Source organism: Neodiprion virginianus, chromosome 4, assembly GCF_021901495.1.
Source record: "Neodiprion virginianus isolate iyNeoVirg1 chromosome 4, iyNeoVirg1.1, whole genome shotgun sequence".
Lineage (NCBI taxonomy): Eukaryota > Metazoa > Arthropoda > Insecta > Hymenoptera > Diprionidae > Neodiprion > Neodiprion virginianus.
This window is the reverse complement of record NC_060880.1, coordinates 9,384,023-9,400,361: the sequence shown is the minus strand read 5'-3', so window position 1 is coordinate 9,400,361 and position 16,339 is coordinate 9,384,023. Positions and strand designations below refer to the sequence as shown.

The 16,339-nt window shown below is 34.9% G+C and overlaps 1 protein-coding gene across 1 annotated transcript; it reads right to left on the bottom strand.

The window, feature by feature from the left end:
• Positions 1-2,528: 2,528 nt before the first annotated feature.
• On the bottom strand, positions 2,529-12,658 carry LOC124302336 (protein CREG1). The gene is made up of 5 exons (XM_046758440.1): positions 12,084-12,658; positions 4,280-4,434; positions 3,374-3,493; positions 3,154-3,235; positions 2,529-2,911 (listed from the first exon to the last, which is right to left on the bottom strand). The coding sequence occupies exons 1-5, from the start codon at positions 12,370-12,372 to the stop codon at positions 2,715-2,717; spliced, it is 843 nt and encodes a 280-aa protein (XP_046614396.1). The 5' UTR covers positions 12,373-12,658; the 3' UTR covers positions 2,529-2,714.
• Positions 12,659-16,339: the final 3,681 nt, after the last annotated feature.

Genomic DNA, 16,339 nt, shown 5'->3' with positions numbered 1-16,339 from the left:
GTTCGGCGCTTCGCGCCTCACTATTTCCTTACGCATTGTCTAGTAGACAGGCGAATTCCTTCATGTTGATTTGATGACAGGTCTGCACTTGCTGTCCACTTCAATTCCTTCTGTGATGACTTTTCTTTTTTTCATCAATCTAAGCTTCCATTCGTTGGTTGAAAATTGGTGTTCCTTCTCTATTGATATCGATCTATCGCCTTGACTTGCTGAATTATTTTTGCTACCGCTCTGCCCGTTATTCTCCAAAATCACCTTCTTTATATTATTTTTTTCTCAATATTTGCGTTGCTGTTCATTCCGCAAAACACCTCTTTCTCTTGTGGTCAACATCGATCCTGGTCATCCTCTTACCTGGTTATACGAATATTTGATGGATATTATTCTATGGCTTATTTGGTTCTTCGCACTTACAATTTTATTTTCCTTTTTCTTTTGTGATACTTCCGACCATCCACCATCTTCATCGCCTTGTCTGCTGCTTGAAACTCCTCCTTTCTCCATTGTCATCGTAAACCCTGGCTGTCGTTTTGACTGTTTGGTGATATATTTAGATTTACTATTATTTGATTGTTACTTTTCATACTTTTTACTCACTATCTGAATTTTATTTCGGTACTGCAAGACATCAAAGTGTCCACTGTCTCCGTCACCGGTGAAGAGTAGCGAGAATTGTGTTTCATTTTGTGATCCGATCCGGTGTGGATGAATTTGTTCTTCGCGATACGCGATTAAACATATCTTAAAAATGTCCGAACCTGCAGCTAATTCTGCTTCTCCCCCGTATATTCCATTTTTATTCATATGTGATTTGTAATCACCAGGTGACCTAATCACGGCACCGTTTGACTCATTACCTGTAATAAAACCCGCAAATCTAGACCAATTATCCACTATATTTGAAACGATACTCAGTCTCACCTCTGCGTGTCGATCTTGAGTGCCGTATACACGATACGCCAACGCGCGAAAAAGACAATTCCCGTCGGGAATCATCTTGATAATTTTCGTTTGCATGTTCATTTTTTGCGCGTCAGAAACAGATACCTATAAAGATATTTGTCAAAGACTGTCATAAACAGCCGATGACAGCTGTCAAAGGGTTTGATAGATGCTTTTTGTTTTGTTTTCGGGATCCCACCCCACCGCCAACTTCATGCGTATACTATTGTTATTATAATCTTTTTTATACTATTGTTATTATAGTCTTTTTTTACTATTGTTATTATAATCTTTTTCTACGTTCATTTGTTTGAAACTTTTTTATTAGATAGAGAGATAAAATTTATTTATTGCAAGTACAGGACTGACGCTTAATCGAATTTTCTTTGTGCTCCTTCATGTATAAAATATAACAGTAATTAGTAACTGACGTTTCTTTAATGAACCATTAGAAAGTTAATAATAATTGAGTTTTTTTTTAATTACACGGGTCTGAGAAAAAGTTTGTTTTGCTGGGACGAGAACCATTACTTCCTATCTATATCGATTTGCTGAACGCGAATATGAAGTCAAAAGTGGAGGTCGATGGACTAATTCAGTCGATTATCTTACCAGTGTAATTATTATCTCACTATTCCTCTGCATTGTTATGGCAAACGTATACAGTAATCTTATGTTGAATTTCTAATACAGAAAGATGCAGGTTCGATTCGGGTAGCTTTTTATTAGTTTTTATTCTATACTCTTTTCTTTAACCGACTTCAAAATTGCTCCAGTAGGAAACAACGAGGATAACCACTTCTGGAATTGGGTATGCGTACCTTCACTTTAGGACTTCAATCGACTTTACATGACTTCAGGTACCTACATACGTATACACTCACTCACGTCGGCTAATGCAACTTCACGTGACTTTTGACGATTCCATATGAATCCAAGTGACTTCAATACGATCACCTGTCTGTCGTTTTCGTCGTCGTTCTGCATTGAACGTATGCTTTGTTAATTGATGTTGACCGGCACTATACTACACAATAATTTTAACAAAAATTAGTAAAATGAAAACAAAAAAGCAACTATTGAAGTGATGTGAATCTTTGTGTCCTACCACGTGATGGAAAACTTTCTTTTTGTCGCTACCTAGGACCTAGAACTCGTACCGTTTTTTCAACTTTTTTGTAAAAGTTTTCAGTTACTGGTTTCGTACAAACTTGTCTTCCCTCAAATTTTTAATATACATATGTCACTTACGATTAAAAAACTAAGAGTTTTCACCAGGTTATAATGAGTCTTATTTATGAAAGATACGATTTTTTATAACTTTTGCGAATGACAAACTTTTGTTACAATTTATGAGTAGCTACGATACTTTTCATAGACCCGTTACTCTTTTACCTCGTATGAAATTTGTATGAAAGAATAGTTTTCCTTCGTACCTATGTGGAGCATTACAGATGAATTCTACCTGGCTATGAGAAAGATCTCAACATCGATTGATGTGAATAGGTCTTTGTTTATCTTTTTCATCTTTATTATCTATATTTATTCAATTAAACAAATACAGGGATAAAATTACATGCCACTGGTTATTTGTATAACGAATTATATTTATATTTTATCAATTTGGCACTCACTTCAACTCTCAACGTAATTCATACAGATATACTGTTTTATACATGACAATTGTATTACCGGTATACCTATAATCACTGTGTCTGCGGGAAGTTATTGTGGCAGAGCCACTTATCCGATACAAAATTGCTATTGAAAAATTACACTATTGTCACCTCCAGATATCCTGATTCAGATGATCCGTCGGCGAAACTGTTGGTCGGTTCGGTTTTTTGAAAGGCCTTTGGTATTTGGTTCGCGGTGAAGTAATCTTTCAAGCTTATGTACTTCGGCCCGCCGAAAGTGTCCAGTAAAGCAATTTGAACAATCTTCAATTTAGCAAAGAAAAAGTGGTGATCTGTAACGTAGGCATGGGTATGGATGTAAATTCAATTTACTTTTCGTCATAGTAGGTCGAAAACGGGATTTTACGCCCGCGCCCGGATCTTAAAATCCCGTTTTACGCCTACATAGGATGAAACATATTGTTCACATCACGGGCATAACACTTTACGCCCTTTATACAAAAATAGCTATGTGCTACGATTATTTATGAAAATTTCTGAAACAATTATATGTATATCCAGAATAAATTCTTACCCGCGGGCATGTGTGCTAGCCAAGGATGCCTCGTGAACACTGCATTTTTAGCTACATCGTATTCAGCAGTATTATTTTTTACCTGAGAAAAGAGCAATTTTAATATTAATATTCGTTTATGAATCGTTTCCGTTATTTTTTGCAATTGTATAATACAGCTTGCATTTTTATATTACTATTGAGTGACGATTCCTGTCATTGTACAATTTGTTTTACTTACAGCCTTGATTTTTCCCGTCAAATAAACCCGGGCACATCGAGGGTCCATAGGATCGTATAATTTTTTGGCACAGTATTCACCCTCAGCTAGGGTCATAGACAAGGTTGCCCGAGAGTCTTTCTATAGGAGAAGAGAAAAGGAGAAAAATAGTCTGAATAAATAAATAAGACGTAAATAATATGGGATATATACATGGAATGATGCATGTACATGCAGTATATGTTTCAATCTTTAGATAGAGACTGTGATGGAGCATCCATATGTCAAATAATGGTAAGCAAAGTATAAATATTGAGTTTGTTTAGTTTTTATGCGAGCCGAACAATTAATCGATTAATCAAAACGGGAAAAAATGAATTGAAAGGCCCGAATATTATTAAATTAATTGAGAGGATTGATTAATCGATTAACCATACAGCTCTGGATTTTTATAGGACCTTTTTCCAATTATTCATGAAAATCTAAAGTGTTATGCTTAAATTACTTTATGCACAATTTGATAAAAATAGCGTAACTAAAAATGAAGACCATTCAGTTTCGAATGGTGAAAATGAGAATTTTCGAAAATCATAAAATTACTACAAATTCCTCATATAGATCTTATGTTCATTGTATCAATGACCATCATTTCCATTTTGAACACTTCGACGTCAAAGCGTACAAATTCATAACGATCATAATCCACTTCCTCAAATCGACTACCTTATACACTCCCATACCTTATCATTATTTTCTTATATTATTAATAATAAATCTGACTCATTTCACCTTCCCTGGTGTCTTGTATCCATACATAGAGGATACTAATGCGTTAATTATTGTAAACCCAAAAAGCGGCTGTACCGTAATTTATATAGTTGAAATACTCTAAAACTTTTAAGGAAGCCATTTCACTTCAAAACTTACGGCAAGATCTTGAGCCGTATAATCCAAAGGTGTGATGAAAATGTAGGGCATGCCTGTGCCATTAAGAAGTGGCCCATCGCTGTAGGACACCACATTTACGAACGGATAAGATCTCACTTTAGGGATACTGCTTAGCGTTGCGATTGACGTCCAGTCTGAAAGAACACAAGTACCGCTCAGTTGTGTAACAAATTCATAAGTAGTTTTTAATTCCAATTATTCAGAAGTATGGAGGTAAACGAATACTGTGACCGTGTCTCAACTAATGAAAATCCCGGTGAAACGGGTGCAACAATATCATGATAGATTGAACAGTTAGTTGAAACTTGACTTATCAACAAAAAAGATCCCATGCAACCGATATCTGCAGTGAGGCTGCCACCAAATGTTGGGGTGCAATGGATCTAGTTTGATTCGTTACTGGGAATTTGAAGTCTTCCTTGAAAACTGGTATGTTTCCGCTAATAGATAATAGTCGAAATGACTGACATTCTACTCGATCGGTAAAGACTGACCGGCATCCTCATATGGTATCCAAAGATTGGACTCCACACAGGTGTAAAATTCGTCAACTAACAAAGATCTGTCTGGGTCATCGCATGGAACAGCCCAGATAAACACGGAATTATTTGAAAACATTAACAGTACAATCACAAGAACCGAGATTATATAATGATCGGAACGATGTGCTTCTAGTGACTTATATTACATATGCCTGCAACCTCTGCAATATTGAAACTGTCGAGTCAACTTCGCTAGATGCATTAATTGCATAAAACAATTTATTGCTAATGTGATATATCATACCGTGAGGTATCAGCTGTTGATAACTGAAATGTAAACACAGTTTATTCCATTGTGCAGCGGTGATGGTTTACTCTCAACGAATATCAAGTAGATTATGAAGAAAATATTACAATCTACACACACATTAAAGATGTGAGTTCGCTACAACATAGTGACGCGTGTTATCTGTCTACGTCTTCTGAAATTACACAATTTACAACTCTCGTACAACTCGTATTTGTATATTATTATACATACGCAATTCCTCAATACAAAAAATACGCATACTTCTCTCAGAAGAAAACATTACCACTGAGAGATAATGTAAGAGATAATCTTCGTCAAAGTCATAATGACATGATAATATTGAATGAGGTCTTTGTATTTTAGCTGCTTTTTCTTTTTAATTACTAATTAATTGATTCTAGTCTGCATGCAAAGGTAAAATATGGGTCCGTCACAAGAGAACCTCAGAGCTTGTTCCATTTTACCATTTCACCATAATTCTCTGTCTCCATCATCATACTGACAAATGCACGTTATTTGTACGTTATTTGTGGAGGAGAATGGAACTGATAGCTTCAAAATTTAAATAAAATTTTGATAAAGTAATCTAGCATGTTTGCTCATTTTTTCGTCCAACGAATGATAAAACGACTGGTTTAAGTGTACATAATTAAAAAGTATTCTTGACTGAATCAGACGTATATATATATATATATATGTATTTACTGATTTCTCAGATACAGGTGATAACAATGAGAATACACTTATACCTCTTTATACGGCATTTCGCTGTAATGGCCTTTTTTAAGTATAGCGCCTTTACGATTTACGGCCTACAATGTTTCGTTTTGCGGCCAAAAAAGTTATTTTTATTTAAGCATTTTACAGGGAAAAAAGAAGTTTATGAATTAAAAACTGTATTATTTTAGAAAAAATTGGGATGGATCCTATTGAATTTGTATAGGCTTGTGGAGAAATAATTGATTCGTTGTACGGTTTTTCAATTTACGGCCAACTTTCCCGGAACATATCTAGGCCGTAAAGCGAGGTATGAAATGATACTGATAAATGATAATTTATACGTGTCAGCTCTACCGTTCTTTGTTATCATGTTGCATATATGTGATAACATTGATCGAGAGATTGACTTGATCGGTCTTACATTCTTTGCAGAACAGGTACCAAAATAATTCTCGAACTTTGATCAGTAATACAAATACTTGGAATTTAAAAGATTTTGAAAGAGCAAGAAACCGTATATGGAGTTACTGTAATTCGATACATCCCTATTTAATTTACATTATTTTTATTTCATATTTTAAATATATGTAAAAATTTAGAAAATTGTTGAACTCTTTCGTTGAGTATTATTTCTCAAAAAAATATATAGAACATCGCGCCAAGTTTTCGTTCTTCCATCGTTTCTTATACTGACCGTACAGTAAAAACTCCTGTAATATTCGCTGTAATATTCACAAATTCGGTTAAAACACATTCATATTGCTGTTGGTAATGATTTCTAGTAAATGCATTTTTCTATTTACACGTCTAAATACTCCGGTCAGACGAATGAAGAATGCTATACGTTTGTAACTAGCCGCACAATTTATTTGGCAAAATTATATGCATTTTGTTGCGCGCATATTTTGCGAAGCATTGCGCAATCTTTTGCAGATTAAATTCAGAAGTTTAAAAATACATTTGATGCTCTCTGACCCACAAATTATATCGTGTTGAAGTTAGTAGCAGCCGAAAAACCGTCGACTTGTAATCTTGGGGCTGTTTAAAATTCAGTAAAACGAAATATGCTCGTACTTGGCAATCCAACTTCTTTCACAATCATTGTAAAAATAAGAAAACAGCGATATTTTCTCAACATTTCGTTACAATAATGTTACTAACTTCAACCTCGCCAAGTCACAGGGTCAAGTGAATCCTAACTTTGCCATTATATGTATATTGGTTGTTCAATAATAGCATACATTGATAGTATTGCTACGTAATTTACATTACAGTTTGGTTGTGCTCTAAACTCTCATCGTCGTAAAGTATCGAGTTCTTCCCCATGTACCGGCATGTTCTAATACTAAATTCTGTTGTCCAGGATAAAACTAGGAATCATTTAAATATTTTCATGCTATCTCAGCATAAAAAAGCGTATAGGTATTCGTTAAATAAACCTTGAGAAAATTTAATTAATGCATGGAGTATCAGTATTTACGTAGAACTTTAAAACGACCTTGAATTAGTATTATACTTTACTTTAATATGGGTTACTGAATTTCAGACAATCCGAAATTTGCCAAGTAGCTATACTTCTGAAAAATTCATCTTTATATTAACGTCTCAAACTTAAAACTTATTCAAAAACTGCAGGGTAAGCGTAGTAGATGCGTACCAATTGTTAGTGCACCCAGTTAAAAGCTATTGGGTATAAGTTTCGTACTTAAATCCCATCTTCGGATTTCTATCAATATTTATTACATTTTTTCATTGGCAGAATCTTGAAAAGGTCATCAAGTAATGAACGAAAAATCGAGCGCTTCGAACAAATATTGGAATATATAACCACCGGTATTCGCACTTATAATGTTGATTGAATCTCGAAATTTAATATAGGTAATTTATGTACAGTATACGGACGTTCAAGGAATACTTTTCATCATATTTCTAAGAAGATAATTAATGTTATCTGAACCATCGAGAGAATATCTTTGGAACATTTGTGTGTTCGGTATAATTCTATGACACTTCAAAGTATCTGGGATTGCAGTATTGCAGATTTAAATATTCGATGACTCTGATTCATATTTCAGATTTCTAAAAAATTCGATGATCATTTCGACTGCAGCGATGTGGTATCTCATCGTCCATGTTACTTTATTAATTCTACCATAATGAATATATTCTAAACCAATCGAGGTACGAATCCGTTTTAACGAGCACACAATTATTATTTATTTAAAAGTGTTTCTGTTTTTGAACGTTTGACAATGAAAGAGCAATTTTGAGCACCGATGATCAATGGGTTAATCGATGTGCTACCAAAATGAAAACAACGTTCAAGATGTTAGTTTTTCCAACTCCAAGCAGAAAATTTGTCAATGTTTATAATGTTATATCGCGATGCTAATGCCAAAAGGGCGTATATTTTTTTTTTTTTCATAGCCAACCGTTTCGTAGATTTGTTTTCAAGCTAAATATTGACAAAAATGTATACGTCCTTTTGGCTTTAGATAGCTCTCTAAACCCGAAAGGGCGTAAAATAAGTACAAGCCGTTTTGGCATTGGCACCACGATATTACGACCGTATTTAAATGAATAGTTTTCTTCAATGTTTCGTTCTTGACCTGTGCTTAGAAATATGAGTACACTACATTAAATCGTGCACAATTATGATACCATTTGAGCCGTAAGATTTCTCATTAAAAGTATTTCTACCTTGCTCAAGTGGATCCCAAACCTTCATTGCTAGCTAACATGAAGCAACGAGGTCCCAGAGCTGAAACTTTTTTAACACGGTGTATTTATTTTTTACGTAGAATTCAATTATTAAAAAATAAAAAATGAAACAATTATGGTAAGGTCTGTTTAATTAATTTTTCATCGGAAAAAATGCGATATCGCAAAATCCATACGATTTATCTTACGAAATCGAATTTGCAACACGTACAAATTTTTTCAGATTTTTAAATTAATTTGTGGCCTATCTGATGTTTTTTTTTTAACCTCCGAAACATTGTTTTTTCGCTTGAAATATACACTGTTTGATGACTGTCTACTTTTGTTGCCCGTAATACTCGTCATACGTATATTGATACTTAAACCCTATCGCCACAGTCAAACATTGTCACAGATCTTATATGCAGATGACATTTTGAATATTGCATGCATAAGAAGGATGAATTTCATAAAAAAAAAGGCGCATGGAAATTGATGATACACGTTTTATAATATCTAATTGATATGCATGAATATTCTGAAGGCTCTGATTGAGTTGTGATTCTTAATCGATCTCCAAAACGTTTGTGCTTGCTCGTCTCTCATTTGGGTGGTACAATTATTACTCTTCCATATCTTACGTAGTAAATTTTTGTAATACGAAGACTCTTTTGTTTTCGCCGGAATTTTTATGCCCGACTGGTGTGATACGGATAGAAGAAGTACAGCTGAAACGCGAATGTATACAATACGCAACTACTATAAACGACGCCTCAATGCCGCGTTTTGAAAGTCTGATACTGGTGACTTTCAAAGAGGAGAAGTGATCTACTATATTTACCTGAATAGGCACCGTTCACAAGAGCATGATTTCAATTTCAGAGTGACGTCTGATTTAGCGATAAATCATTGAATATAAATGTTGTAAGTACCTATCAGACGGTGTAGGAGGACAGTCGTTCGGAAGTACATTACATGCATGTAGGGTACTGATGATATTCTACTGTCATATTAGGAATAAAAATGATAAATACATAATGGAATATTCGTGTGCCGTTGACATCGAGCAAAACAACAATGTTTTGAAGGGAAAAAAATACATCGAAAATGCCAAAAATTAGTTTAAAACTGTGAAAAAAATTTGTACGTGTTGCAAATTCGATTTCGAAGGATCAATCGTATGGATTATGCGATACGTCACTTTTTTTGGATGAAAAACAAATTAAACAGACCGTACCACAATTGTTTGTTTAATTTTTTTCTTCATTTTTTGATAGTTGAATTCCACGTAAATAATAAAATCCCGTATTAAAAAAGTTTCAGCTCTGGGACATCGTTACTTCGTATAGCTAGAAATTAAGGTTGGGGATCCCCTTAAAAGACATTACTAATTTGCAACTGAGTCCTGTCAAAAATGCAGTGAACCGCCAAACCTAAGAAACTGAAGCTAGCAGCCAGAGTTAGCAGCTGAACACGTTAAACTTTTTGGAAATAGAAAAATGCAGTTTAGTTTTATCCTCATGATTCTATAAAAGTATTAGGGGCTTAGGGTATTTCACGAAATATTGATTTTCGGAATTCACTACCTTGTTCGAGCGAACGTTGGAACGTTTGGTTGCTAGCTTCAGTGTTGTGTCGACCTTAAATCTTTAAACAAGGCAAACTAATTGTAAGCATACACTTATTTTGCAACAATGACCCTAACAAACCAACTGTAATATTGTGATAGAGTGATTTTAAAACCACGTTTCGTTATGTTCACCTTACTAACTTAAACCTCGTTGTAACTCAAGGATTCGTTCACGTACTCAAAAATATTCGCCCGGATTCGATTAGCATTGATAGCATGACGAAATATGCGAACTTGGCAAACTTCGTATCACTCATCAGATATTATTTCAAGTCCTTACTATGTATTATCACTATACTAGTCAGTTCTAATTTTACATGTTCGTTTTAGTGAGGAGCGTGCATGTCTTTGTTTACGCACTCCAATCGCTAGGTGTGCAAAACATGCTTCTAAATCATTCGTTATCGTTGTAAAAATTGGAACGTTGAAAGCTCGAGGAGTTAGTTAGCTCAATATTGACTAATTTCTATCAATTTTACTCCGAAATAGTTATACATTAAGTTTTTATGAAATTATTATATTTGTAAGCTACCGAAACTTTTTAAAAATACAAAAATAGGAATAACTGGGATTATAAAACACAGGCTTAGATGTCGTTACTTTTTTCCAAATCTTTTCAAAATGGGTAGATTCATTGGATTTCATTTTATGATGGCTAATTTTATTCAGAAGTCTATTTTTTACAAATTCACTGAAACACTTATTTTTATCATCAACATCCTTAAATATTTAAATTTACATCATTACATCAACATTGATTACATAATCAACGAATGCGAATATTCAATTTTTACAACTGAAAAATAAAAATCTGTTTCAGTCACTTGTAGAATGTAATCTTCTGAATAAAAAAAACCATCGAAGAGTGAAATAGAACGAAATTGCTAGATTTTTAATCATTTTTTAAGCGATTTCAAATGCAGCATCGATATCTAAGCTCTTGTTTATATTTATAAGGCTTTCAACATGAAATCGGACAAAATTTTAAAGTTAAATTTTTGATTTGCTTAATTTTTGTTCAATTTCAATCAATCTCTCCAAAAGGGCATTCCTAATTTTTCAGCAATTATTATTTAAATTTGTTCTTCAATTACATGATTTCAAAAATTTTACTGTTCCAACTTTCCGAACCGATATAAGTCGCGAACAAAACGAAATATGGACAAATTTCAAAACACATATCCTTCGACTTGAGTCATAGATTTATAGAGAGAAAATGAAGAAAATATATCTCCTTAAAATCAATAACTTTTTTGAATTCTAAACGAAGGTCGTGTTTTGAATTTAGTTAATACCTCTTCCGATCTCGTACGGGTTATATTTATTTGAAAAGTTCGAACGAAACTTTGTTTGAAAATTTCAGAGTAGATTACCAATCGAGATAAAAATTTCGAAAAAATCAGGAATGCAGCCAAATCGAAACTAAAAAAAAAAAAAAGAAAAATAAAGAAAACCATCTCGTCCGATTTCACGCGGAATGACTGGTAGTTTCAGTATTTTCTATTTTTATATTCTGAAGAGAATTTCGAAGCTGACAAATGTGATAATTTGTTAAACACCTGATGCTTATTTCTTAATAGAATTAATAAAAAAATTGATTCTTGATAATCGAACCTATTTAAACGTACGAACCGCGTATCACATTTGTAAAAACGACTATTATTTGTACGAGACTATAAGAGGAAAAATACGTATAATTAGTCGTCGAATTTCAGATAGCATCGATTGTATAGATCTATGCGTCAAATATGCACAATTCACAAACATCAATGCACAGAATTTTTTGTAATTCGTATTGACCTTTCTTTTTTGGTAAATGACTAAACCATGTATTATTTAACCAGCAACGCGATGCAGTGATACATAAAAGTTACAGTAAATTTGACGCGATTATGGCTACTCGCATGTCTATAAAGCGTGAAGTTATAATCGTTCTCTTACTATTTTGATTCACAATGTAACGTGCCATGCGCGCAGCTTCGTCTATAGGCGGAGGATCGTCGGCTTCAAGTCCGTCATCGTATGTATCCTGTTCGTTGCCGTTATACCTTCCAAGGTCCTGGCTCCAATATTTCTTAGGATCCTGACGTTTTTTCGAATGTTTCCATCGTTGAAACTCCTTGAATTCTTCCCATTCTTCGTATTCGTTCGAGTCCAAGTACTTGGCCGTTTGAATTTGAATCGCCGCCAAGAAGCACAAAAATAACAGCGCTAGTCGGGCATGCATCATATGACCGTTTGACGTTTGGTTTAAGAATAAAAAAAAAATTGCGGACACTGCTTTGACTTATGCACGTATATTCGACCGGTACTTGCTTTAAGAGAGCATCAGTTTATGGGAAAATTAATTTTTTTACAGTAACGAAGTGAGAGATTTTTGCACTGATATTTCGGTAGTGATCCCTGTGACTGCAGAAATCCGCCAAGTGACAGTTGGCACTGTTGCCCTAGCTCCTCACTCTCACGCGTCGTGAATGAGTTTGTCAAATTGAGGGAACTTCGGCTCGCGGAGAGACAAAGAAGAGATTCGTAAGCGACAACGGATTGGCGGAAGCGTGCGCCTGTGTGCTTCGTCACTCTCACAGGTTACTCTGATCATAGTAAGCTGGTTGTGATAAACGCCACGCGATGACGCTTCGCCCGCTTTTTACGATGATCGATAACATTTTCAGCCGGTCGCAGTCTGTCCAACCATCCTGAACTCTTCTTTCACTAGATCTAATGATTCGTACAAGATTCGTTATCGATTTTTGAAAAATTGTTCTTTTTTATTTGTTTATAATTATTGTATAGAATTATATTTATAAATCGATTCTTTGAAGTTCTCGCTATCGTAGAATGAAGATATATCGAATTACTATAATTAGAAGAGCTTGTTGAAACATTTCAGTCACGCGATGGACGCACTATTTAAGGGGTTATACGCAGTTAGAATTTTCAAAAAATCGTTTTTTTTTTTTTTGCATTTTCGGAATGTACATATATTTGAGTATATTCTCTGAAAATTTGAAGTCAATCCGATAAATATTTTCGGAGATTTACCTGAATTTGTAAGGCCACGTCAGAGCGTTAGAAAGTAGGGTCAGTAAGAACTGGACGAGCAGCTGCATGCATGAGGCGCGCTACCTGAGACCCTTTATTCTATTGTTCTCTTGTAGAATACGAGTATAATAGTCAGATATACTAAAGACTTGAAGGTCACGTGCAGTTATATTATAACCTAAGAAAAGTGTTTCGTCAGTCTAAATTGTACTGCTGAGTGGTAAAGTCGTGCGTTCAGTGAACTTACGACACAGTGACTTACTAGTGAATTTTATTTAAACATTAAAAAAATGCCTCGTAAATGTTCGAGATCTCGCAGAAGTACCGAAAATGTCCAATTATCTAGAAGAAAAAAGAGAACACAGACTTTTAATCCAAAGACTACTGAAACGGATGAAAGTAGTTTTAGTGCGTCTGCGAAAAAATTTAAAATGCAGAAAGAGATTTTAGTTTCACGTGATCCTTCGATTGAATATAGAATTCTAAACTTCATTACAGTATTTGCTGCGATAAGTGAATATGTGCAATGTAAGTCTTGTAAGGGAAACATAAAATTTGAAACTGCTGTCCGAAAATTATTCCATGTGGCTCTAAAGTTGTTGAAATAGCGGCTTACATTGCAGCTGTAACATATAATGAAGGTACAACATCATTGTTACACATGATGAGTGCATTAGGGCTTTCATTAGGCACCTCAGCTCATAATTATGCTGAGAAAGAGGACGCAGAGCGTGTGATGATCTCCAACGCGAGAGCGCTAGAGAGCACGCGCGAAGAAAGAATGGCTCGACGACAACACCAGCTGGACTTACTGGAAGCTAGGGATCCTGCACAAGGTCCCTCTTATGGCCCTGGAATCGATGATACCATGTAAGTTTAAAAAAAAAAAATTTACCTATGTGTAAACTACTTCTGAAACTTTAAACGCGTTTATCTCAAAACTGTCATTTCAGAGTCGGTGAGCAAGATTTCTCAGAGATGGCTCAACTAATCGGGCTGAAATTTTGACACAATCTTTTTAGATACATTCTTCAGGTATTGAACGAAGGAATAAGATGTACAAAATTTTTTACTATTTTTTTTGGACAATTTAAAGCGAAAATTTTCATCGAAAACTAAAAATTTTTTTCAAATAGCCGCCATTTTGTTAAAAATGAAAATTTTGTTTATTCCTTCGTTCAATACCTGCATTTATCTATCCTTTAAAAGAATTCACCTTTTTTTTTTATTTCAGATAATCCAAACCGACAAAATCGTGCTCACCGCCGAGCGCCTTTTTTTGGAGGTCGTTCAGGATATCATCTGCAGAGGCGGTGCACATCAATATTTTGACACGAGTAATACAAAATTATATTCTTCAAAGTGTGCTCTTTCAGAATTACTATTACTTGTACTTAGTAAATAAAAGCTGTGTCCACAAAAAAATCGTAAAAAAACCTTATTTTTGAGCCTCGCAACTGCGTATAACCCCTTAATTGTTGCATTCTCGCCTTGGTGAAAATATATCTCTCTGTAACTTATTGCCAGCAGAAGTTGAAGTCAACTAATCGAAGATTGATCAAGAGGGTGTATCTAGAGCCAGTAGCTAATTGTCTGCTATGTTGTTAATTTACAGTCAACGGTATAGAAGTCGACTAAAACTTTTGAAATTTCAGTAATTACCAAAGTTTTTTGCTTGCGGTACATTCGCCACGACGATTTCTATACGATGTTTAATTTTCGATTTGGCATTGTTTCGATCCTGACTGGTTTAACAGCTTCGCCTTTCGGGTTACTGACAGTCATCACCAATAGTCACCATTTTATCGACTTCTTGCCAACTCCAAATCAAGCTTTTTTTTTGTCAACATTACGCTGCCTTCAATATGTCGAACTATGGTCGACAAGTGTGCTACCTGGATGGGTCAGCTTATCGTTAATATTTATTGAAAACTGCGTCCGCGAAGAAATGAAAATTGCGAACATGATTTCTGAATTTGCTAGCTCGTGAGCGCGTGAGGTACACCTAGTAACATTCTACATGGCCAGTCCGCACGCCACATTAATTGTAAACAATTTCCAGTAACCTGGGTACTAGGGTGGGTCAAAAAAATCAAGTATTTTTTTAAAATACATTCCAAAACAAAAGATAAGATATAGCTTGCATACCGTCATTCTATCGAAATAAACTGAAATTCTCATGAGTATTGTCAAAATTCATAAATTAAACGGATAAATTGGAAATATTTATTGAAAAACCATTAAAATCAGTAGGCATTGGAATTCTACTTCGAATATCTTTTGAATGGCTAGAGTAATCGATTAACCACAAGAGACCTTTTTTGTAGAGCGTTCAATTTCCTATAGAAACAATTGAAACTCATTTGACAATAATTATTTTTTATTAAGTTCCAAAATTCAAAATAAAAAAGTTATTTTCCTTAAAATACTTCAATCTTTGACCTTGAATATCTTTTAAATGGTTGGATTAATGAAAAAAGTATAAGAGACCATTTTTGTAGAGCGTTCAATTTCCTACAAATATTGACTTTGCGATTGGTTAAACGATCTATTGTTGATAAGATATGACCATTTTCATATGATACTAAATTGAAAATGGAAAACTATGATGAGCATAATCTTCCCGTTAATATTAAGAGCTCATACTTGGTGAGTACTTTCTAGAGGTACCTAGGAACAAGTTTTCGTGTGTCGGATCCGAAAAAAAAATACTTGATTTTTTTGACCCACCCTACTGGGTACCATACAGCTGCAACATGGTTTTTAGACACGGCGATGTTGCGGCGAGCCCACCCAGCCTTTGGACATTGTCTCTTAGTAGCAACCGCATGGCCATGATGTCACTCTGCTACATGGTTTCAATGTAGCCGCTACCAGTTCACATCGTGTAGGATTCAAGTCAGCATAGCCGGCATTGCTAGTCTCGGAACAACGTGGTTTCTACCTTGCAGTTACTTTGCCGTCCATGTGGCTTTTTGGTGCATCTAATTGCCAACGCGTTGTGGCGAACTTACCTGGCTGTCATCTTATGAAGCTACATGGCAGTCATACGGCACGATCTGCGGTAGCCGTACCTCAATCTTACTTGGCCTTCAGTTGGCTGCCACCTCGCGTTGGCAAGTCGTTTTTGGTGGATTGAGGTGCCAGGGTCATGA